Source organism: Artemia sp. Qi Xiang Cuo, chromosome 6, assembly GCF_049724085.1.
Source record: "Artemia sp. Qi Xiang Cuo chromosome 6, ASM4972408v1, whole genome shotgun sequence".
NCBI lineage: Eukaryota > Metazoa > Arthropoda > Branchiopoda > Anostraca > Artemiidae > Artemia > Artemia sp. Qi Xiang Cuo.
The window spans coordinates 15,831,785-15,858,805 of record NC_142799.1 but is presented as its reverse complement, the minus strand read 5'-3'; the positions used below and the strand labels follow the sequence as shown (position 1 = coordinate 15,858,805).

Genomic DNA, 27,021 nt, shown 5'->3' with positions numbered 1-27,021 from the left:
ATGACTAGTGAAGTTCCACTGACAGTTTCCAGACTTCCGCAGGTGTCCTTCAAGGATGCCTTTTGTCTCCAGAGCTGTTCATCCTTTTCCTCACAGCAGTCTTATCCCTGGTGGAAACAACTTGTGGCGCACATATAGGGGGTGTTCAGATAGATAAGCTAGCCTACGCCGACGATATTGACAAAATGGCTGAAACACCCGAGGATCTACAACCCGTTCTTAACGACGTCTTCGAAGCCGCTAGTTCTTTTGGAATGATCATAAATGTATCAAAAACAAAGGCTATGTGCTGCTCACGAAAGCCACAGGATACAGTTAAGCCAGACCTGAAAATTAATGGAGAGAGTATCCAGTGGGTTGACGAGTTCCCTTACCTAGGTAGTCTGATCACCAGCGACAACAGTCTATCAAAAGACATTAAAAGACGTCTCGCCCTCGCGAGTTCCAGTTTCAAAGCCCTTGTGCCCATATGGCGAAGCAAGGATTTGTCTCTGCGGCTTAATACACGACTTTTCGATACCCTGATCATCCCCATCGCAATCTACTCATGTGAAACATGGACGCTGAAGGTAAATGACAACCGTCGACTTGCAGCATTTGAAACTAAGTGCCTCCGCAGCATCGGCGGGATCACTTACCTTCATAGAATCTAAAATTTCGAACTTCGCGAGTGCCTTAAAGTACAACGAACAATTATCATGAAGATTCAGCTCCAGCAACTTCGATGGCTCGGTCACGTACAACGAATGGGTTGGTCCCGTCTCCCGAAAATCACCTTCGAAGGCCAAATTCACGGTTCTCGTCCTTGTGGTCCTCCCCCAAAAAGGTGGAAGGAAAACTTTGCACCTCACCGCCTCTCGGACCTTTTTCGCCTAGCAGAAGACCGTGAAGCATACAAAAGGCACATCCACGCCGTTACGAAGAAAGAGGCCCCAAGACGACCTTCAAGGACGGATGGGACTTAAGTCAAGTCAAGATTCAAACACACAAACCGAGAAAGACATGCATTGGAATAAGCGAACACCCGCCCAGACACACAGGCAAAAAGAGTGAGAGAGACAAAAACACATACAAATACGTAGATTCAGACACACAAACCGAGAAAGACCTGCATTGGAATAAGCAAACACTCCCCCGCCAGACACACAGGCAAAAAGAGTGCACCCCGCGACGAAGCATACATAGTCAGAGAGACATGCAAAGTCGACATAGCTTTATTTCATTTTTAAGGTTAATTTAGACTAGGTTACGTGCGTGCACGTAACCTAGTCTAGATTAACCTTAAAAATTAAATAAAGCTACTTTGACAACTTTGGTGACAACTTTGAACTCCCTCTCCCCACTTTAAAACACCACCTTTAGCCGATCAAATTTATAACTTAATTTAATTGCTTATGGTAATTTCATTAATTACTTTAAATATCAAATAAATAAATAAAATATTTTTATGAAACGTATTGTATGTGATCAACAGTCTGGTTAGAGGTCCAAGACTACTCTTAAAAACCTCGGAGGTCTTACCCTCGCTGTCCAACACCTTCTTCCCTCTCCTCCTTCATAGCAGTAAGCTTTCAAGAAGTCTATTATGTCATTCGAACTCTACTGAAAACAAAATATAATTTAGACATCTTTTTTTATAATTACAACAATGAAAAGTTATACAATTAATTAAGTAAAATCAGAGATTTTTGAGTAGGAGGACAGGTGGATCATGTTATCTTACTTAAAATTTATTATAAAAAATTATCTAATGAAAAATGTTTGTTCATAATAGGTGTCAAATAGATGTCACTAGGGAAATAGAATGTCACTAGTTTGTATGAATTACTTTATTACTGTCATTTCATTAGAAAATTTAAAACATAAATTCCTTGCATTTAGAAATATTTTAATAGGCTCCTCGATTCTCCTCCCAAGGAAAAATAGCATTCTCCTAGAAACTGCATATTCCAACAACTAATAAAATATATTTTAGCAATATATATATATATATATATATATATATATATATATATATATATATATATATATATATATATATATATATATATATATATATATATATATATATATATATATATATATATATATATATATATATATATATATATATATATTTATATGTATTTATGTATATATATATTATATATATATATATATATATATATATGTATATATATATATATATATATATATATATATATATATATATATATATATATATATATATATATATATATATATATATATATATATATATATATATATATATATATATATATATATATATATATATATATATATATATATATATATATATATATATATATATATATATATATATATATATATATATATATATATATATATATATATATATATATATATATATATATATATATATATATATATATATATATATATATATATATATATATATATATATATATATATATATATATATATATATATATATATATATATATATATATATATAACCCTTCCTGAAGCCCTTGCTGATTCCAGGCAGGAATTAAAGGTCAAGCTAAGCTTGTATACCTCCATGGCAGTGATGGTAGTTACAGGCATTGAGGCTCGATCTTCCGTCCCTGGGCAGCAGAGGAAATCCGTCAGCGCACCTCAAAGCGGTGGAAGGGTGTAAACACCACTGAGCTCCCCGCCGAGAGATTTGGTGGCCAACGCGCTCCGGGTGACCCGCAAGACTTCGAACCTTGCGGTCAACTCTATTCCCAAGAAACATCGATGGATCTGAGACCTAGAAGAAAAGTTGTAACGGCTACGGCGTCCCCAGCAAGCGACGTGGCCCCTGTATTGGCGCGGGTGTCGAGAAGTAAACAAGCCAACCCTACTACGGCATTCCCAGCAGGCGACGCGACTTTGAATATGGCGGCGAAGTCGAAAAATCCTTTTCATGCCATAAATCTAGGAAAACCCACTACAGTCATTAAACAGGCAAAATCTAGAATAAATGTGGGATGCTGGAATGTAAGATCCGTCAAACAAGAAGCCACGCAAGTTTTTCTTTTCCATGAGATGGAGAAGTACAACATAGACATACTTTGCATATCCGAGACCAGAATTTCAGGTTCTGGCTCCATAGTTATTACAGCTCCTGAAACGCTACGTCAATTCCATTTTTTCTACTCCGGAGTAGAGGATAATTCGGGACTCCACGGAGTTGGTTTCATCATGAACCAAAGAACCAGAAATGCTCTCCTAGAATGGGAACCAGTCTCCTGTAGACTTGCCAGAATCAGACTAAAAGGAAACCCCGCAAATGTGCCGATAATTTCTACCTATGCCCCCACCCGTGACGCTGCTGATACGACCAAGGATGATTTCTACGGCGAGCTACAGCAGCTGTCTTCTTCTGTTGCCGCACGTGTTTACTTGATTGTTGCTGGAGACTTCAACGCAAGAGTTGGTCCCTCTGACCAAACCACAAGATAAGTCCTGTGAAAATTTGGACAAGGTCACAGATGCAAGAATGGGCAAAGGTTGTTAAACTACGCCTTGATGAACCACCTTGTTGTCACCAATACCATATTTCAGCACAAACCTAGACACCTTTTAACTTGGCATTCAAATGACGGTGTCACTAAGGCTCAAATAGACTTCATTCTCGTACGCCAGCGCTGGAGAAGCTCCGTACAGGACTCTCCCTCTTACAACGGCGCGGAAACAGGCTCGCAGTCTGGGTCTGACCACAGGCTTGTTGCTGCAAAAATTTTGCTACGTCTTGCAACTCGGAGGAAAAACAAACCCAAGGCAGGATTCGACATTGGTAAGCTCCAAGACAAAGAAGTTCGGCCGGCCCTCAATTTGGAACTGACTTACCTATTTGACGCCCTCAGTTCTGATGAAACCCCACCCCCCCATAAGAGTGGGTATACCTTTAAAACTGTGTTGACAGATAATGGTTTTGATATCCTTGGCCTTGCAAAAATAAAACAACAGCACTGGATTACCGCTAGGACCCTGTCAATAGTCGGTGAGCGAAGACAAAAAATGAGCGGCCCTAAAGAAGAAACAAAAGAGCTGCGAAGATAGGTAAAACGCTCTGTTTATCTGGACCACCACCAAATGTGGGAAGATGCTGCCGTGTCGTTAGAGAAAGCAGCACTCTCACATGATACCCGCAAGCTTTACCAGATCCTGAAAGAATCCATTGGTAAGAAAGCTGCTGTCTCAGAAATAGTTAAAGACAGATCAGGAAAAATCATCAGTTGTCAGAAGGGGAGCCTTTAGCAAGATGGAAGGATCACTTTCAGATCCTCCTAAACCCATCCCCATCATCCTCCCCTGATGCTTTCCCACCTGCTGTTTCTAAAGAACCCGACGACGTCGAGCTGGATACACCGACCAGAGCCGAAATACTAAAAGCGATCAAGACCCTGAAGAACCACAAAGCCCCAGGTGAAGACAGCCTCTCCCCGGAAGTGTACAAACAATGCCCTGAGGTCACTGCTGAACAGCTCCATGGCATTCTCGAAGAAGTGTGGAGGACCAATTCTTTCCCAAAAGATTGGAAGACATCAGACATTCTCCCCTTCTATAAGAAAGGAGATAAAACCGAATGCAAAAATTACCGCGGAATAAGTCTTATAGACATTGCGGTCAAAATATTCGGGATTATACTCTTGAACCGCTTCAAAAGGGCTAGGGAGGAAAGAACCCGAGAAAATCAAGCCGGCTTTCGGCCAGGTAGAGGCTGTACTGATAATATCTTCGTTTTTCGCCTCATTATCCAGCAGTTTGAAAGGTACAATCTACCCCGGATCTTGATGTTCCTGGACTTCATTGCCGCCATCGACTCTGTCACTCGCCAGAAACTTTGGAAGATCCTAGAGAATGACGGAATGCCGCTGAAGTTTGTTGAACTGATGAAGGCATACTATGACGCGTCAGTGAGCCGAGTTCGAGTCTATGGTGAAGAAACTGAAGAATTCCTGGTTGAGTTCGGAGTAAAACAAGGGTGTATCCTCTCTCCGACTCTGTTCAATTATTGCGTCGATTGGGTGCTTGAAAATGCACTGTCGTCCTATCCAGGAGTTCAGATCGGACAGAATCTCTCCCTGACAGACCTCGATTATGCGGATGATGTTGGCCTCCTGTCAGAACCCGTAGAAGCTCAAAACATGCTTGACAAAGTGGTGGCCTAGGCAGACCTGATCGGTTTGAAAGTCAGCACAGAGAAAACGAAATTCATGTCTATTAACCACGACACAGGACCATTCACACTAACTGTCAATCAAGTTTAGCTGGAAAAAGTCAACCGTTTTACATACTTAGGCTCCCAAATATGTATTGACGGATCCTCCGACGCTTATATCCAACAGAGAATACAGAAAGCGCAGACAGTCTTTGCCTCCCTTCGGAAACCCTTATGGAATCGCCACGAAGTCAGTATCCTAACGAAAGTTCGAATCTACATGGCACTAGTCCGCACCGTTCTCCTTTACGGGTGCGAAACATGGTCGGTAAAACTACAGCATGAGAATACGCTGAAGGTGTTTGAGCATACCTGTCTGCGAAGAATTCTCAGAATACAGCTGCGTGACCGTATCTCCAGCACGGATCTACGTCGAATTTGCAATATTCAGAGAGATGTTGCGCTCACTATTAAAGAACGCCGTTTGAAATGGTTGGGCCATGTTTTACGGAAGCCGCCAGAATACTTGCCTCGCCAAATACTTCTAGTCGAGCCTATTAGCTCCTGGAAGAGACGCCAAGGAGGATAGAGGAAAAACTGGTGGAACCTGGCCAAATCAGACCTTGAACCTATCGGGGGATTCAGAAAGTTCGGACACAGATGGTCAACTCAGTGGCTTACTTTTGCAGAGCAGCTGGCAGAAGATCGCTCAACATGGTCCATGAAGGTCTCCAAGATCATCGATGCCGGGTGAGGTGGAAACGCCTGATTCCCGCCACAAGTACAAGTAAGTAATATATATATATATATATATATATATATATATATATATATATATATATATATATATATATATATATATATATATATATATATATATATATATATATATATATATATATATATATATATATATATATATATATATATATATATATATATATATATATATATATATATATATATATATATATATATATATATATATATATATATATATATATATATATATGTATATATATATATATATATATATATATATATATATATATATATATATATATATATATATATATATATATATATATATATATATATATATATATATACCTAAGGTGGATGTTGGAAACGAAAATGCTTTAGTTTTGGTATCGGTAGGGAGCCATCAGTAGTTTCAAAGCGAACAACAGGGGCCAAAAAAAAATCATACGCCTTTGTTTAAGCCAATCAGAGGGCTAGAAATACTGGGCTAAGTGACGTCACAGCCACATTATTAGTTATTAGTGTGAGAATAGAATTCAAGGAGTGAGAACAGTTTACTTTAATCGTTTATTTATTTGGCAAGATATACATTTCCAATAATGAGTGGAATGTTTACACTATTAGAAGTTGATAGTGGAGCTGGTAGAAGCAGCAATGATGCAAGAGCACCAAACATTGCGGTAGAAATCACGAGAGGATCTCGGCTTTGTCTCGAGTGGGAAGAAGTATATGCAAGATACGTGATATTTTTGAGCAAATTTAAATTGGAGGACCAATTATGCTTCGCTGCGAAAGTTGATATAGTACATATACATAGACTTCAAAGTGCTTTAAATGCAATAGTGAAGTATATTGAGGACAATAAATTATATCGGTAACTGTATATGTGTAATATATTATTGTTGTAAATATGCTCACACACAAAATAAAGTTGTTTCGAAATCAAAAATGTCCCCTTTCTTTTTGTTAGATTTTTAAAAGTATTTTGTCGAATATTCGTGAAGAAGAACGAATCGTGGTTAGTCTAGAATGATTCTCCGCTTTTGGACTATTGTATGAAGCTTTTACGACGTGACTCAAATGCTTTTACTCAATTTATTGACATATTAATTGAAAAAAAACAGAATAATATCGTGGATATACTTTTGAAAACCTCACACACAATTAAATTGTTTTGAAATCGAAAATGTTTTTAAAGTTAGATTTTTTTTTTAAAAGTAGGTTATGGAAAATTCTTGAAGTAGAACGAATCGTGGTTACATCAGACTTCATGACTGTGTTCTGTATAATGCACATTGAGCAAATAAAATATTGTTTAGCATTGGAGTATAATAAAAAGTTGAAAGTAATGGAGCCGCAGGCGCCAAGAAAAGATCACGTGTGGGTACATTTTTACATCTTGTCCAGAATTGATTGTTTTATTAGCAGTATCTAATAATGATAAAAAGTTATATCCTTTTCATAGGGGTGAAACAAAGCTCATTAATATTCATATTTTTAATTGGATTGTATGAAGGGGATAAAAGACTTAAAAGTGTGTACCAGTTAAGGTATGTCTGAGAGTATGATAAATCTTAGGTATTGGGTATATTTTTGCATCTCGTCCAGAATTGATTGCATTATTAGTGGTATCTAATAATGATAAAAAGCTATATCATTTTCATAGGGGTGAAATAAAACTCAATAATATTCATATTTTTAATTGGATTGTATGAAGGGGATAAAAGAGTTAAAAGGGCATAGCAGTTAAGGTAAGTCCGAGAGGATGATGAGTCTTAGGCAACTTGCCATAAATGTTAGAATGAAATCACTGGTATCAATCTATGGAAACTTGTATTTTGGAAGTTTCTCGTTTGAAACGTACGAGTCAGAATGTTTTTATACTGTCGTGTCATGGTTTATCTTGTGAGTGTTAAGTCAGTTGATGTTTCAAAGTGTATTTTGAAAGTTTCTTGTTTGAAACGTATGAGTCAGAACATTTTTATACTGTTTTGTCGTGGTTTTATCTTGTCAGTGTCACCTCAGTTGATGTTTCAAAGTGTATTTTGGAAGTTTTGCATTTGAAACGTATGAGTCAGAATGTTTTTATAATGTTGTGGTGAGGTTTATCGTGTCAGTGTTACCTCAGTTGATGATTCAAAGCGTATTTTGGAACTCTCTCGTTTGAAACGTATGAGTGAGAATGTTTTTATACTGTTGTATCCTGGTTTATCTTGTGAGTGTTAACTCAGTTGATATATCAATGTGTATTTTGGAAGTTTCTCGTTTGAAATGTATGACTCAGAATATTTTTATACTGTTGTGTCGTCGTTTATCGTGTTAGTGTTACCTCAGTTTATGATTCGAAGTGCATTTTGGAAGTTTCTTGTTTGAAACGTATCACTCAAGATGTTTTTCTAATGTTTTGTCGGGTTTTGTCTTGTCACTATTTCGAAGTGCATGTTTGCAGGTGATGTTTCAAAGTGCAATTTGGAAGCTTCTAGTTTGAAACATGTGACTCAGAGTTTTTTTTATATTGTTTTGTTGTGGTTTATCGTGTCAGTGTTACCTCAGTTGATTGGTTCAAAGTGTATTTTGGAAGTTTTTTGTTTGAAACGTATCACTTTCATAGGGGTGAAACAAAGCTCAATAATATTCATATTTTTAATTGGATTATATGAAAGGAATAACAGAGTTAAAAGTGCATACCTGTTAAGGTAAGTCTGAGATGATAATGAGTCACAGGCAACTTGCCATAAATGTTAGAATAATATCACTGGTATCAATCTATGGAAAGTTGCATTTTGGAAGTTTTTCGTATGAAACGTACGAGTCAGAATGTTTTTATACTGTTGTGTCGTGGTTTATCTTGTGAGTCTTAAGTCAGTTGATGTTTCAAAGTGTATTTTGAAAGTTTTTAGTTTGAAACGTACGAGAAAAACGTTTTTATGCTGTTGTGTCGTGGTTTTATCTTGTCAGTGTTACCACAGTTGATGTTTGAAAGGGTAGATTGGAAATTTTGCATTTGAAAAGTATGAGTCAAAATGTTTTTATACTGTTTTGTCGGGATTTATCGTGTCAGTGTTACCTCAGTTGATGATTCAAAGTGTATTTTGGAATTTTCTTGTTCGAAACGTATCAGTGAGAATGATTTTATACTATTGGATCGTGGTTAATCTTGTGAGTGTTAACTCAGTTGATGTTTCAAAGTCTATTTTGGAAGTTTCTCGTTTCAAACGTATGACTCAGAATGTTTTATACTGTTTTGTCGTGGTTTATCTTGTCAGTGTCACCTCAGTTGATATAATAATGTGTATTTTGGAAGTTTCTCGTTTGAAACGTACGAATCAGAATGTTTTTATACTGTTGTGTCGTGGTTTATCGTATCATTGTTACCTCAGTTGATGATTCAAAGTGCATTTTGGAAGTTTCGTGTTTCAAACGTATCACTCAAGATATTTTTCTAATGTTGTGTCAGGGTTTGTCTTGTCACTGTTACCTTAGGTGATGTTTCAAAGTGTATTTTGGAAGTTTCTAGTTGTTGTTTGTGCTATGTTGTTGTTTGTTGTAACTTTAGTACTCAAATAGTGCAGCCATAATCGGCCATAGAGTACCATAGGGAAAACCGCTTCGGGTCTTTGAGGAAGTATAGCGTATGATTGATTCATATCCCCTTCCTGAGGAAGTATAGCGTATGATTGATTCATATCCCCTTCCAACATTACTCTCGACGTTATGTATATCCCAACACAAACCAATATTAGTCAATGGCATTATTTTAAGAATTCAATACTTGTTCTTTTCTTAATATTCGTCCTAAATCCATTTTTCAACTTGGAAGAAACATTTTTTCCCCTCCTAATACTGCTTTTCGACTTTGTGTATATCACAACGTAAACCAATATTATTCAAATGCTTTATTTTATAAATGCAACAAGTTCTTTTCTAAATCTTCCTCCTAAATCCATTATTTCAAATTGGAGTACACATCTTTTCCCCTCCCAACGTTATTTTGGGAAAATGTTGATAGTTCGAAGAAAAATAAACTTTTTTCCGCAAATTGTATTTTTTAAGTAAAATTAAAAAGCTGCTACATTAAATCAAAGATTGGCAGAAATAAAGTCGAATAATTGTTCAAGCGTAAATTTTCTGTAAGCTCTCACAAAAGGAGGTTCGATATAGCAGAAAAGAAAGATCTCAATAAGAGACAAAGACAAGATGGATATCTCTACAGAGGGCACTATCAAGAGAGAACACGATAAAGTATTTTGTGATGCAGATTCAGAATGTCTAAAGTTGTTCAACAATGTTAATAATGTATAATAATGTATGAAATATATTTGCATATTAATATTATACATATCATTACTTCATTAAGAATATACTATACATTACTTTGTTATATTTCCATTAGTTTTAGAGTACTTTAGCACCTCAAACGCTTAGAATATCTATTAAAAAGTTGGAGATGCATTTTGGGGTCGAAGCATTATACGTAAAGGGTAACATATCTACGAGCAGTGGTTACCTAGGGACATACCTGATGGTGCATAAGACACGATAAGACGCGATAAGTGCATAAGACACGGTAAAAAGTATTCTTTATCTTTGGATCCTCGTTTGTAGATGTTTAACACTGTACTTTAAGTATTATTTTTATGTAAATATGTGTTTTTTCAAAAAAAAATAATAAGTTTACGCAACAAATATCTTTAAGCTTAACTGTCTTTATTCTTTAGAATAGTTCTATGAAATCAAGAAATTATGAAAAAAATTGTAAGTCATTTTTATGTAAATATATGTTTTTTTCAAAAAATATTTTTTTCAATACGCTTAAGCAATAAATATCTTTAAGCTTAACCCGTCTTTATTCTTTAGAATAGTTCTATTCATTCAAGAAATTATGAAACAATTTTAAGTAAGTAACATACTCCTTCTTGAATTCGCCTCTTGGATGCACAATACGGAAATTTCATTTATAAAATTATGAAAAAAATTGTAAGTAACAAACTATTTCTTTAGTTCGTCTCTAGGTTACACAATATGGAAATTTCATTCAAAGAATTATGCAAAACATGTAAGTAAGTAACATACTCTTTGAATTCACCTCTTGAATATACAATATAGAAATTTAATTCATGAATTAATGAAAAAAATTGTAAGTAAGTAGCAAACTCCTAGAAGTAACAAATTTTCTGCCAAAAATACCAAATTGTTTCTTAGAAGTAGCAGATATTTCTTAAGTGATAATACGTTATCTGTAAGAAGCCACAAGTTGTCTGTCATAGATATGAAATTTTTCGTAGAAGTAAACATATTTTCGTTATGATAACAAGTTTTCTGCCAGAAGTAGCAAGATTTCCTTAACACTAACAAATTTTTTCTTCGAACTATCAGCATTTTCCCAAAGTAGTGTTGGGAGGGGAAAAAGATGTGCACTCCAAGTTGATAAATAGTTTTAGGGGGAAAATTAAGAAAAGAACTTGTTCTGAATTGATAAAATAAAGCCTTTGAATAATATTGCTTTGTGTTGCGATACACTTAATGTCGAAAAGTAATGCTGGGAGGGGAAAAATATTTGTACTCCAAGTTGAAAAAATGGTTTTAGGAGGAATATTAAGAAAGGAACATTTATTGAAATGATAAAATAATTTTTTATACTGTTTTGTCGTGGTTTATCGTGACAGTGTTACCTCATTTGATTCTCTCATTTACACATAACCATCACAGTTCACCCTGAAACAGTTATATTAATGTGATAACATATTGTCATTAATTTCCAGGCAACTGAGGTAACACTGACAAGGTAAACCACGGCAAAACAGTATAAAGAAAATTCTGAGTCATACATTTCAAACTAGAAACTTCCAAAATGTACTTCAAAACATCACCTGAGGTAACAGTGACAAGACAAACCCCAACACTACACTAGAAAAACATCTTGAGGGATACGTTTCAAACAAAAAACTTCCAAAATGCTCTTTGAATCATCAACTGAGGTAACACTGACACGATAAACCACGACAAAACAATATAAAAAATTCTGAGTCATACGTTTCAAACTAGAAACTTCCAAAATGCACTTTGAAACATCACCTATGGTAACAGTGACAAGACAAACCCCAACACAACATTAGAAAAACATTTTGAGTGATACGTTTCAAACAAGAAACTTCCAAAATGCACTTCGAATCATCAACTGAGGTAAAAGTGACACGATAAACCTCGACACAACAGTATAAAAATATTCTGAGTAGTACGTTTCAAACGAGAAACTTCCAAAATACAAATGAAACATCAACTGAGTTAACACTGACAAGATAAACCACGACACAACAGTACAAAAACATTCTCACCCATACGTTTCAAACGAGAAATTTCCAAAATACACTTTGAATCATCAACTGAGGTATCACTGACACGATAAACCATGAAACAACATTATAAAAACATTCTGACTCATACGTTTCAAGGGTGAAACTTCCAAAATACTCTTTGAAAGACCAACTAAGGTAACACTGACAAGATAAAACAACAACACAACAGTATAAAAACGTTCTGACTCGTACGTTTCAAACGAAAAACTTCCAAAATACACTTTGAAACATCAACTGACTTAACACTCACAAGATAAACCCCGACACGACAGTATAAAAACATTCTGACTCGTACGTTTCAAGAAAGAAACTTCCAAAACACACCCTAATCTCCCTAACTACGCAATTTTTCCCTCGTGGTCTATTAAACACCTACGCAGTTAAGAGGACCCAAAATGGCGTCAAAAAATAATAGGAAAATTAATATTTATTACTTAAGGAAGGAAAATAATTAAGGGGCCGAAAGAAATGAATCTGGGAGGGACATTTATCTGACAAAACTTGGACCAAGGGTTCCAACACCTCCCTCCTAAGATAAATTGCCCACATCCCCGTTGGATTGGCTGGAAATTCAAACACAATATCAAATTAAAATAAACACTAAACTTACTTTTTATCTTCCTCAGGTCTTCCAGGTCTTCCAGGTTCATTTCTTCCTGAGAGCTCCTGCCGTGCGAGGGTTTCTGCCCTTCCGAGTAGTGTGGGGTACTATGAAGTTTTCCTCATCTTTCAGCAGCTTCTCTTCCTCCTCTGTTGGAAACAATTGTAGGATGTCTTCCTCGGGACTCTAGAAATTCATTGTGCACAGCACAATCAAAAACAACAATTTTCTTGCTCTCACGAATTTACATTTGAGAGGAGCAGAGAATCAACTTCTGGCACATGTGATGATGCCAGCCATCGGGAAAAATTGGCTGCACTAGCCTCTTAATTTCCATATGTGGAAATAACCCCAAATCTCGATAAAAAAGTAAATTGCCCTTTGGCATAATTTCAAATAGTCTAAGGCCGAAAATACACAGGCCTGTGAAAACGATAAGGGTTCAGGAAAATGAAGTAAAAATCTGAGCTAACCATGAATCGATTTTTTCTGGTTTCCCTCCCCTGGGATAATTAACTGAAGAATATACGTTGATGCTAATTGAAAATGAAATTTGGATACATCTCCCACTGAATACAATTTGCCGGAAATAATTGTCGATTCCCATGAAGAATAACAGCTATGAATAGGGTTGCTGGACAACGGTTTGGGTGAAGTATGAAGTGACTGGGAGAGAGTATCCCCCATGGACTCCAGATCAGAAAGACAAGATCTCGGTAAAGGGATCACAACTTGTCCGCCAGTTGTGCATTTAGGAAAAGGACTATTTTGCAACTTCCCGTAGGGGATCTTCCCCAAGGGATTCCTCCCCCTCATAAAGGATCGACATATCTTTTGAATTGATAATACTAATTTCAGATTCGTTTCCAAATTTTTCCAGTCCGACTCGACCTTCAATATCTCCCAACTTTCCCCCAACCCGTTGTAGTTCATTCATCTCTCTTTTGAAACCATCTTCTTTTATTCCCCATGGGTCTTTGACCTCTTTTTCCCTCTTATTATCTATGTTTTCAAGGCACAGCCCATCCAACATTTTATTTTTCTCCCTATTGCTGATAGACCCCGTGATTCTAATCACGACATGCCGTTAGCTTTCCCATTATCGATCCTTGGTCAGGACTGTATTTTAAAATTTTATTCGTGTGATCGCAGGGCCCAGACTAATGATTGTTGGTTATTTTGGGGTATTATATATAGCCATTTCAAGGCATTGTGGTCTGTCACTATTGTAAATTTACGTCAATATACATAATAGTCCAGTTCTTTTACCATATAAATTATCGCTAGGCATTCTTTTTCAATTGTGCTATAATTTTATTCTGCTTTCGATAATTTCCTGGATATAAATGTGATTGGATGTTCCGCATCTTCAAAATCTTGGAATAGAACTGCCCCTAATCAGTAATCTGTAGCACAAATGGTAAGGAAAATTCTGGATTTCTCAGTATTTTCTCGTCACAAAGAGCATCTTTCAGTGTATCAAATGCTTTTTCTTCAATTTTTGACCACTTAACAGGGTCTACGGCCCCCTTCCTTGTTAAATCTGTCAAAGGTGTAGTAATCGTTGCAAAATTTGGTAGGAATTTTTGATAATATCCTGCCAACCCCAAAAATGACCGAACTTTTTTCTTTGTGGTCGGAACTGCTGCGTTTCTAATTTCTTCTGTTTTTTCCCTTAATGGGGCTATTACACTGTTTTCTATTTTGTGTCCTAAGTAGTCTGTCTGTTTCTGTACTAATTTACATTTTTCGACATTCAAACTTAGTCTAGCTCTCCTCAGCCTAGTTAATACTTGTTCCATATGAATTGATGTTCATTGAACGAGTTCGAAAATAGTATAATATCATCCAAGCAGGCTCTTGTATATGGTAAGGAATTTAAAATATAATCTACTAGCCTTTGGAATGTTGCTGGTGCCCCTTTTAGTCCGAATTGCATGTACCTAAATTGGTACAACCCAAATGGAGTAATAAAGGCAGTTTGGCTGAATCATTTGGGTCCATTTTTACTTGCCAATATCCCCTTCTCAAGTCTAAAATTGATATAAATTTTGCGGAGCCAACTGACTCTAGAATTTCATCCATTCTTGGTATTGGGTAAGCGTCTGATTCGAAAATGCTATTCAGTTTTCTGCAGTCTGCGCAAAATCTAATGGAGCCATCTTTCTTCGGGACTAATACGACTGGTGCTGCAAATTCTGAATTTGATGGTTCGATTACCCCTAACTCGAGCATTCGGTCAATTTCTTTTTTCATTTCTTTTCTTTTTGCTTCCGGCATTCGGTATGGGTATTGTATTATTGGTTTCTTTTCCTTTAATAGTATTTTATTTAATAAATTTTCTGTTTTTCAGATTCGGTCCGTTAATACGTCTTAAAATAACGAGAATATCGTGTTTAATTGGAATTTCTGAGCATGGCTCAGATATGTTTCTGCCGAAGCCCTTACTATGGAGTTTATATGTATTTCTGCCGTGTCAATTTTATCTAACGGGGCACTTTCCTCGTCATGGTCTGAGGTCGAAATTATGAGACAGCGCTTTTGTAGATACTTTAGTCTTTCCTTGTCATTGTACTTGTTAAATTTCATCAGTAAATTCAATGGTAAACTTCTTCCTTTTTTCTCAATCAAGATAAGTCTCGCGTATAATTCAAAGACATCCTTTTATTTTTTACATAAATATTTCACTTAAATATCACTGCCAATTTATTATTTCCGTCTGGTAATAAAATGAGTACTTCCTCCCCTTCCTTTAATTCGCGCATGTGGGCGGATTTATCGTACCATGTTTTCGTTTTGTGTTCAGAGGTCACCTGTGCTTTTTGTTCACTTTCATTGTATTTAGAGAGGGACTCTCGGAGTCAGAGCTAATGTTTTATCACTTAGTCTTCTAAGGTCTCATCCGTCGCACCGTATACATATGATTATTATAACACCCCCCTATTGTTTGTCACATCGAGTACTAAAAATTTCAAAAGTACGATAGATGTGGGTGGGTTATATGTGTATGCAAAAAGGGCATCATGACGCATTTTGTCCCATTGGTTTACGTCTTCTCTTACAAAACCTCTCAATATACTAATTAGTGCTCCATTAAATCTTTCTGTTACTCCATTTGTCTGAGGATGGAATGGCGTAGTTAATACTTGTTTAATACGAGAATTTCGTTTTATTTTCGGATGTATGTCGATATAAAATTGGTTCCACTATCTGTTAAAATTTCCTTCAGGATTCCGTGACGCGAGACATATTTCGCTAATTCTTCTGGGATTTTTGGTGATTTTACTGTTCGCATTGGGATAGCTTCTGGGTATCTCGTAGCCAGATCATTAATAACTAAAATGAATCTGTTTCCCGCGCTAGACTTCGGAAGTGGACCTACAATGTCCATTGAAGTTTTCTCAAACGGTTTGCCAAAAATGGGCATTTTTTTCATTGGAACTTTTTCATTTGTTTTTTTGTATGCGACTAATTGACAGTCTTTGCATCTTTTACAAAAGGTGATAATATCCTTGTTTAATCATTTCCACCAAAAACGCTGCAAGACTCTATCTCTTGCTATTTGGGATCCCATGTGTCCCCAAGTTAGGCTTGAGTGAGCCAATTTTATTACCGCTTTCCTTAATTCATGTGGTACCAAAAGTTGTAGCTTTCTAGCGTTTTCCCTAGTATTCATTATTTTGTAAAGTAAATGTTTATTGGTGAAAAACTGATTAGATTGCTGATTTTTTTTATTCTTAAGCGCTTCTTTTATTTTCCTATAGTATTTATCAGGGTTTTGTAGTTTTGATACTTTTTCTGAAATTACTACGAGTTTTTCAGTTCGTTCCTCTTCGGTCTTTTCTGGTTCTTTTTCTACGGTCAATAATTTCTTTTGTTTTTGGTTATATTCCTTTTTATCCGCCCTTCTTCTGCTTTTAGGTTTTCTTGGTTCTGTATTTTTTATGAATATCTCGTCGTTAAACTGAAATGGGTTTTGTATATTCTGGTCATCATTTTCATTAGTGGGGGGCACAGCCTCCCTCTTATTTTTTTCTTGACTCCGTGTCACCGCATTTACTCTTTTTATCGTGGAGGTGGCTTTTAGTGCAAGGAAGTTTTCGATATTTCCGAAATCTCCCCCTGATAAAACGTCTACTGCAAGAGTAGGTACAACCCCTACTTTTAATTCTTTTTTAACCGTATTTCCCTTTTTATTGGCTAATTCTATTATGACCTGAGCTGTCGGACATTTATGTTCTGCTCCATAGTAGCATAGTGATGCCACTTTATTTTCGTAATTTATGTCAGTTTTCTTTATTAAGTCTTCCCGTACATAGGTTTGGTCGCTGCAGGAATTAATAGCTATTTCTACCGATTTACCATTTAGTTCGCCACATATTTTTTGTGATTCTGCAAATGCGCAAGTTTTCATATTCTCATGGCTTTTAACCCATGTGGTTCTTTTATATGTTTGAGACTTTTTCCAATTCTCTCGGGATCGATCGTTTCTCGGATTGTCCTGTCTTCCGTTTGCTCCATCGTCCCTTGTTCTGTAATTATTGTCGTAATTCTTTTTCGCGCTTCGGCAGTCTGAGACATAATGTCCTCGTTTAGTATAGTTATAACATGTAACGTCATACTGTTTCTGTTTTTCGCCATATTTTCTACCATCGTTATTTGTGTAATGGGTGCTATAGTGTCAACCCAAATGACAACGGTAGCATGTTAATTCTCAATGTGTTTGACATATTTGGATAGCATTCTTTTTATTCCCTGTGTACGGGTATTCTTATCTACCATTTCCTCCTAACCTTAGTTTTTGTGGGAATGCCTCCCTTCTAATTTCAGTGTGCCTGTCTGCTAATTCGGACATTTCTTCAATTGTCTGTGGGTTTTTCTCTTTTAAGTACATCCTCATATTTGGATGGGTATTTTCTAAGAACTGTTTCGTCGTTGTTTTATTCACTATTCCCGTTATCTTATCTTTTATTTCTTCCGGGTCTTCTAATATTGTATAGTTTTCTATCTCTAGCCATTTTAAACACATATCTTACAATTTGTACCCGTGTTCTTTATAAGTGTCGTTGTCTCGTTATCTTTCGCTTCTAAATCTTGTTTGAAAGTGGTTGGGGGGGTTGAAATTTTTCTAAAATAGCCTTTTTAGGTCTTTCAAAATGTTTTGAGTATTCTATTGGTAATGATTTCTGTGCACTTTGTGCTTAATAGTTGAGGAGGGGTTGTATTCTTATCACCCACTTTTCTCTCAGTAATCCGCTTAATTCCGACGTTTTTTCAAAATTATATATGTATAAATGTACATCTTCATTTTCTTTCATTGGTTGAAGGTTTACTGCTTGCATTATCTCTATTGTAGACGATTTCTGAGGCTCTTGTTAATTTCTCCCTGCAATCATTTCCATTATGTATTTTCTTTCTTCTCTGTCTGCCTCCTCCTTTTTTTCTCTGGCTATCCTATCAGCCTCTTCCTTTTTTTCTCTGGCTATCCTATCAGCCTCTTCCTTTTTTTCTCAGGCTATCCTATCAGCCTCTTCCTTTTTTCTCTGGCTATCCTATCAGCCTCTTCCTTTTTTTCTCTGGCTATCTCTCTGTCTCTCTTGAAATTTAATATTTGTTGCGTTGTATCTACTTGAGTACTCCTTCGCGAGCTCCTACTAGAAATTGAGCTTCTACTACTCCTGCTACTTGGCCTACTCTGAATCTCACTGTTATTATATTCCTTTAACTCGTTTTCTGAGTCTACTCGTTGTATAATGTTTTCTTCTCCCCGCAACTCCCCTATTATCTGTACCTTCTTTGAAGGGTGTGTTTGTTTTGTTATACCCGTTCTTTCTTGTAATAATTTTTCTTCATGTATTATCGCCACTGTTTTTTTTGTTCGGATTTCTCTATCTGCGAGTAATTCTTTCTGCACTTGTTTTAGACTTTTCTCTTCTTCTCTGGTTCGTACCGGGGATCTCTCTATTACTGATTTTGGTTTGAAGATTTCCTCTTCACATGTCCCGGAAATGTCTATTTCACCTGTTGAGTGATATATGGTTCTATCTGATGGGGTTTTTCTTAGGGTATTTCCAGCGGGAGTCGCATATAATTGTGTGTCTGAATCCGATTTTTGTATTACCGTGGTAGATCTTGCCAGCATTCTTCGTTTGTCCGCCATTATTTTCAGGGTTGTCTAACGTCTTTTGTTCAAATGAAAATCCTTTTATCAATGTTTCTTTTTATTCTTTCGTGAAAAATTATTTTCTTATAATTTGTCGATTATTTTTGGGTGGCGCAGCCTCCCTTGTCTCAGAAGTTAATTATTCGCGTGATTTATTGATTATTAAATTTTATTATCTATTATTATCCGACTAGGCACAGCTCAGGTAAAAACTTTCTCTTTACAATTTTTATATATGTACCCACTATAGGCTAATTTCTAGGCCAATTTTTTCGTCTCTTCGAAAGTGCGGACTTCTTTAATTATCAGATTTACTGATAGGACCTTAACTCGGTGCCACCACTTAGTGGAGGTGTATTATGCGGGGTCAAAACTTTTCAAGGCAAAAATGACGCAAAGAGTTACTATGTCCCTTACGTAAGGAGGAAGATCCCTCTTTGGCCCCAAATTAGTGGGATTTCTGCGGTTACTCCAACGGTTCCGTATACTAACGTGATCGGATGGGTGATGGCCACATTTAAAGCCAAAGTTTACTGATAAGATTTCTAGCTAACTTTTTTAGATTCCATCTAAGCTGAAAAGTTAAAAAGAATACATAGGAAATTCTTACTGCATTTACAGTCACGCGGTATAAAATGAACTGACTGAAAAAGGACAAATTCTCCCAGCCCGCTAACCGCCTGCTGCGAGAGGGGTTACGAGGGTGGTAAACGAATCTTTCCAGCAAATCCTTGGACTTACTAATCTACTGGCCAATCTCCCTAACTGCGCAATTTTTCCCTCGTGGTCTATTAAACACGTACGCAGTTAAGAGGACCCAAAATGGCGTCAAAAAATAATAGGAAAATTAATATTTATTACTTAAGGAAGGAAAATAATTAAGGGGCCGAAAGAAATGAATCTGGGAGGGATATTTATCTGACAAAACTGGGACCAACACACATTTTGAAACATCAACTGACTTAACACTCACCAGATAAACCATGACATAACAGTATAAAAACATTCTGTCTCGTACGTTTCAAACGAGTAAGTTCCAAAACACACATTTCCATAGATTGATACCAGTGATGTTATTCTAACATTTATGGCAGTTGCCAAAGACTCATCATCCTCTCAGACTTATCTTAACTGGTATGCACTTTTAACTCTTTTATCCCCTTCATAAAATCCAATTAAAAATATGAATATTATTGAGCTTTGTTTCATCCCTATGAAAATAACGTAACTTTTTATCATTATTAGTTACCGCTAATAATGCAATCAATTCTGGACGAGATACAAAATGTACCCAATACCTAAGACTTATCATCCTCTTAGACTTACCTTAACTGGTACGCACTTTTAACTGTTTTATCCCTTCATACAATCCAATTAAAAATATAAATATTATTGAGCTTTGTTTCACCCTATGAAAATGATATAACTTCTTATCTTTATTAGATACCGCTAATAATGCAATCAATTTTGGACGAGATGCAAAAATGTACCCAATGAGCCCTTGGATCAACCCCCCCTCCCCTCCTTAAAAATATTGAAATTTTCATGAGTAACCTACTTGTTTAATATTTTCACTAGGTAATTTTGAAAAAAAAGGGCATAAGAATGTACCCACGGAGCCCTTGAATCATCCTCCCATCCCCCCCCCCCAAAAAAAATTAAAGTTTTCATAAGTCGCCAAAGAAGTAAAGCCAATTTAAGTCACAAAATCTTCTTGACATCGCTAACTGTTTCAATAGATTGATATCAGTGATGTTATTCCAACATTTATGTCGAGTTACCAAAGACTTACCCTCCTCTCAGACTTACCTCAACTGATATGCACTTTAAACTCTTTTATCCCCTTCACACAATCCAATTAAAATATGAATATTATTGAGCTTTCTTTCACCCCTATGAAAATGATATAGCTTTTTATCATTATTAGATACTGCTATTAATGCAATCAATTCTGGACGAGATGCAAAAATTTACCCACTGAGCCCTTGAATCATCCCCCCCCAATAACATTTATGTCAAGTTAACTAAGACTTATCTTCCTCTCAAACTTACCTTAACTGGTACACACTTTTAACTCTTTTATCCCCTTCATACAATAAAATTAAAAATATGAATATTAATGAGCTTTGTTTCACCCCTATGAAAAGGATATAACTTTTTATCATTATTAGATACTGCTAATAATGCAATCAATTCTGGACAAGATGTAAAAATGTACCCACACGTGATCTTTTCTTGGCGCCTGCGGCTCTATTACTTTCAACTTTTTAGCACACTCCAATGCTAAACAATATTTTATTTGCTACATGTGTATTATACAGAACACAACCACGAAGTCTTATGTAACCATGATTCGTTCTACTTCAAGAATATTCGATAACCTACTTAAAAAGAATATAACAAAAAGAAATGGAACATTTTCGATTTCCAAAGATTTTAATTGTGTGTGAGGTTTTCAAAAGTATACCCACGATATTATTCTGTTTTGTTTCAATTAATATGTCAATAAATTGTGTAAAAGCATTTGAGTCACGTCGTAAAAGCTTCATACAATAGTCCAACGGTGGAGAATCATTCCACATTATATTGTCAAGTGTTCTTTGAGAAAATATCTTCCGTTGAACAGATAACTCGAGAAAATCGTCACCTAGAATCAAACATTTTTCAATCCTAACACTCACTGCTGACTCTAGACTAACCACGCTTCGTTCTACTTCAAGAATAGATTTCGAAACAACTTTATTTTGTGTGTGAGCATAATTACAACAATAAAATATTACACATATACAATTACCGATAGAACTTATTGTCCTCAATATACTTCACTATTGCATTTAAAGTTCTTTGAAGTCTATGTATATGTACTATATCGACTTTCGCAGTGAAGCATAATTTGTCCTCCAGTTTAAACTTACTCAGATATCACGTATCTTGCGTATACTTCTTCCCACTTGAGACAAAGTCGAGATCCTCTCGTGATTTTTACCGCAATGTTTGGTGCTGTTATATCAATGCTGCTGCTACCAGCTACACTATCAACTTCTAATAGTTTAAACATTCCACTCATTATTGCAAATTTATGTCTGAACAAATAAATAAACGAGTATAGTCAAACTGTTCTCACTCCTTGAATTCTATTCTCACACTAATATCAAATTTAATGACAATCCTTCCTTATATTAGTTGCGCTTGCTTTTGCATAGGTCTATGCTAAAATTCCCAGAAATCTGCTCTGATGTAACACCCGGCAGTATTCAATGAGCTTGTTGCTGTGACGTCACTTAGCCCAATATTTTTAGCCCTCTGATTGACTTAGAAAAATGCGTATGATCTTGTTCGCCCCTGTTGTTCGCTTTGAAACTACTGATGGCTCCTTACTGATATCCTCGGTATTTCAACTGGGTATGCATCAACCAAATCCTTGGGAATGAGAACTTTGAATCATTAGATACTGATGAATTTTATTTATTTAAGGCACCGGTTAGTTTGAGCTGTCAAAATATTTAGAATTGGGTGGGGGGGCAATTAGTATAATTCTGATATGACTGTTTTGTCTGTCAATTTAAGGTGGTATATTGCCATACTACATAACTTTCTATGATTTTAAGATGTTGCTATAAATTTAAGAAGGACGTTTAATACATGCTAAAAGTTTTGGAACACTACTCTCTAATTCTTTCTGATCCGTTTTGAGTCAAATTGAATAGCACCGCACATATATATATATATATATATATATATATATATATATATATATATATATATATATATATATATATATATATATATATATATATATATATATATATATATATATATATATATATATATATATATATATATATATATATATATATATATATATATATATATATATATATATATATATATATATATATATATATATATATATATATATATATATATATATATATATATATATATATATATATATATATATATATATATATATATATATATATATATATATATATATATATATATATATATATATATATATATATATATATATATATATATATATATATATATATATATATATGTATATATATATGTATATATATATATATATATATCGCTTAATTAATCGCTTAATTAATTATTCATATTCGTCAATGAAAACCAACTGAAAATTGGTTTTTATTGAAATTTCAAATTTTTGAATACGGCTTCTAATTTCTTAACTATAAAAATTCTTAACTTTGAAAGTTGAAAAAGTTCATCCGTCCTCAATGATGGGTAGTAAAAAAAAAGAAATAAATTTTAGCTGCCATTAGAGTAAATATAAAAGTTAGGCCAGCCCATAGTTACGTAATTCGCGAGAAAAATTTAAGTTTAATTAATTCGTTGATTTTCTGATTCTCAAGATTCTCCGATTCTTAAGAATCTCTGAGGAGTAAGATGGTTCTATGGAATACTTAATGTTGCCGCCTATGCCTAAATCTGGATCAGTTCCTCTCCAATCACTATCGATCCTATCGGTATATCTTATCGTTTTTGTTACCACTTGATAATTGGATGACAGGCTAAATTTGTTATCATTTACATCTAAGATTTTAACTCGAACCATGGTTTGGGATGTAAGAACAGGCGAAATGGGATTACACCACATCTAAATTTCCTACGGTTGGTTGTATGTATAGACATTACCTAACATTTTTAACCTCATTTCGCTCATACTTCGGCTGTGGCAGACGCGTAAGACAGCAAGAAAAATGTAATTGGTGATAAAAAGGTATTTTGTTAAAGCATGAAATCCTCTAGGCTTTAAAAACCTTCTGGTAGCCCCTTCCTTAAAGATCTACAATATACCTGTGAATTTTGGCAACTAAAAAGTTACACCCCAACTTCTGAGTCGGTTTCCCTAATTCAAAATCATCTGCCCAGAAGTGTCAATGTATTTTTAACTTGACTTTCTTTTTTTAGACGGGGTCTTCTGTTTTTCTCTGTTACAAGAAGTCAATGGTAAAATCTCATTCATATGTATACAAACCTGGTAAGACAGCTATTCCTTTTCATTGTTCTTGTAGGAATATGCTCTCATTTGAATATGCTAAGGGTTCGTAGTGCCCCGTCTCTTTCAGTCCACTCTATTTAATTCACTTTTTTAAGTACTAATCCCTCGTTTTACAGTCGGTATGGTACTAGAACTTTTATTGTATTCATTTACGGGTGTTGTCAATATCAGCTACTAAATTTTGACCGGGGGGCTGCTCACCTCCAAAAATAGCGTAGAATAGATGATGCGCGCCTCGCATAATGGCAGCATGCCATGTGTGTTGTGACATTTGCCATGTTGGGTGCAGTATGGCAGAACAGGAGATGCGCTCATAGATATAGACCATATAGTAGAGAGCAAGCCCCCCCCCCCCCCTTATGAACATTACAATGACAATATGTTCTCCTCATTTAGAAAAGGGTGTAATGAAAATAGCGTTTTATCTGTTTATGAAAAAAATACGTGTATATCACATTTTTTCTTGTAACGTGATCCTCATGGACAAAAATTCTTGTCTCTTGGGTATCATGCAAAGTGATGATCAGTTACAATAGTCAACAATAGTCAACAGTTTCATTTTCAAAAAAGAAAATGAAAAATCGTTTGACATTCACTCGTACTGTAGCGTTATTAAGTTCTGGCTAATTTATTTTTACCGTTTAGTATCTTTCTCCCTGTATAACATATTGAGGGACAAGGGAATTCTTCCAGGATTAACCCAAGGGCCCTCCTCCTAGGAAATACATCATAAGCAGGGATGTCATTTGGGGTGGTACCGATCGAGCCATGTCCTCTTTAAGCCGAATACTTCATAGAACCAGTCAAACAAATATGTATATAGGCTATATATATTTTACATTAGGTACTTGTCAAACAGTTCGTGGTAACGAACTGTGAGTAAGAAGCGACCCGGCTCAATAGTAGTTGAAACTCTAAAAACGTGAATTTTGATACCAATAGATACGTCAATAGAATTAGATTTTTATGCTGATTTCAAATATATAAATTTCATCAAGTTTAGTCTCACCCATCCAAAGTTACGCGCCTGAGAAAACTTAGCCTTATTTTCAAAAAAGGGGGAAACAACCCTTAAAATTCATAGAACTTTAATGAGAATCACACCATCAGATTCAGCGTATCAGAGAACCCTACTATAGAAGTTCCAAGCTCCTATCTGCAAAAATGTGGAATTTTTTATTTTTCAGGGTGATTGTATTGAGTTATAGTGTCCTATTTGAGTCACCAAAAGAATTAGAGGGCATTTTGGCCCCCTCTCACGCTCGTTTTTTTCACCCAATCAAAATTTTGCCACCCAATCAAAATTTTAAGATAGCCATTTTGTTCAGCATAGTCAAAAAAATCTAATAAATATGTCTTTGAGGATGACTTTATCCCCCACAGTTCCCAGGGGAAGGACTGCAAGTTATGAACTTTGCCCATTGGATACATATAATATTTGTTAATGGGAAGTATACAGACGTTTATGGAGGGATTTTTTTTCTTGTGGGGGGAGGGGTCGGAGGACCGGGTTGCGGGGGAGGATATTTCCATGGAGGATGTTTCCTTGGGGGAAGGGACATTTCTATGAAGGGGGCGCCAGATTTCCCAGCATTATTTAAAAAACGATCAGAAATTAAACAGACGAGTAAGTTTTTTCAACTGAAAATAAGGAGCAACATTAAAACTTAAAACGAACAGAAATTATTGGGTATATGAGGGGGTTCGCCCCCTAGTCAATACCTCGCCCTTTACGCCAAAGTTTTCTTTAGTACTTTCAAAAGAGCTATCCATTCTAATTAACCGGCCTTTGGGATTCAGGGGTCTGTGATCCGAACAAAATTCGAACTTTAGTGTAAAGAGCGAGATATTGACTAGGGGGCAAATGTTTTTATGTAGTAAAAACACACGAGTATAGAAGTTCGTTACGTAAGTTAATTTGTAAGTTAAGTCAGAACAAAATTTCGAGAAAGCCATTTAGCCAAAAAAAGTAAAATTAATATAGCCTACAAATTTTGTTTTAACTATTCATGTACAGTGAGCCAAAATGAAAGCTGCATTAATTCAAAAACGTTCAGAAATTAAATTTAAAAAACTAATTTTTTAACTGAAAGTAGGGAGCGACATTACAACTTAAAACGAACAGAGATTATTCCGTATATGAAAGTGGCTTTCTATTCCTCAACGCCTCGCTCTTTACGCTAAAGTTTGACTCTGTCACACAACTTTATTTTTAAAACAATAAAAAACTTAAGCGTAAAGAGCGAGGTGTTGAGGAGGGAACAGCCCCTTTCATATACGGAATAATTTCTGTTCGTTGTAAGTTTTAATTTCGCTCCTTATTTTCAGTTAAAAAAAAATTTTTTTTTTTTTTATTTAATCAAACAGTTTGTGGTAACGAACTGTAAGGAGCGACCCGGCTCAATGGTAACTGAAACTCTAAAAAACGAAAGTTTGATAACAATAGATACATGAAAAGAATCAGATTTTAATTCTGATTTCAAATATATAACTTTCATCAAGTTTAAACGTACCCATCAAAAGTTACGCGCCTGAGAAAATTTGGCTGATTTTCGAAAAAAGGAGGAAAGACCCCTCATAAGTTATAGAACCTTAATGAAAATCACACCATCATATTCAGCGTATCAGAGAACCCTACTGTAGAGGTTTCAAGCTCCTATCTAAAAAAAATGTGGAATTTTCCATTTTTGGCCCGAAGAAAGATAACGGATGCGTGTTTGTTTTTTTTTTTTTTTTTTTTTTTTTTTTTTTTTTTTTTTTTCAGGGGTGATCGTATCGACCCAGTGGTCCTAGAATATCGTGGGAGGGCTCATTGGAACGGAAATTAAATGTTCTAGTGTCCTTTTTAAGTGACCAAAAAAATGGAGGGCAACTAGGCCCCCTCCCACGCTCATTTTTTCCCAAAGTCACCCGATCAAAATTTTTAGA

The 27,021-nt window shown here is 35.5% G+C and overlaps 1 protein-coding gene across 1 annotated transcript in view; it reads left to right on the top strand.

Moving 5' to 3' along the window:
• Nucleotides 1-27,021, top strand: part of LOC148950914 (coatomer subunit gamma-2-like) — a 92,277-nt gene that overhangs the window by 43,201 nt on the left and 22,055 nt on the right. The window contains exon 4 of the mRNA XM_089090949.1: nucleotides 24,003-24,072. Coding sequence (XP_088947075.1) covers nucleotides 24,003-24,072 — 70 coding nt within the window. The remainder of the gene's footprint in view (nucleotides 1-24,002; nucleotides 24,073-27,021) is intronic.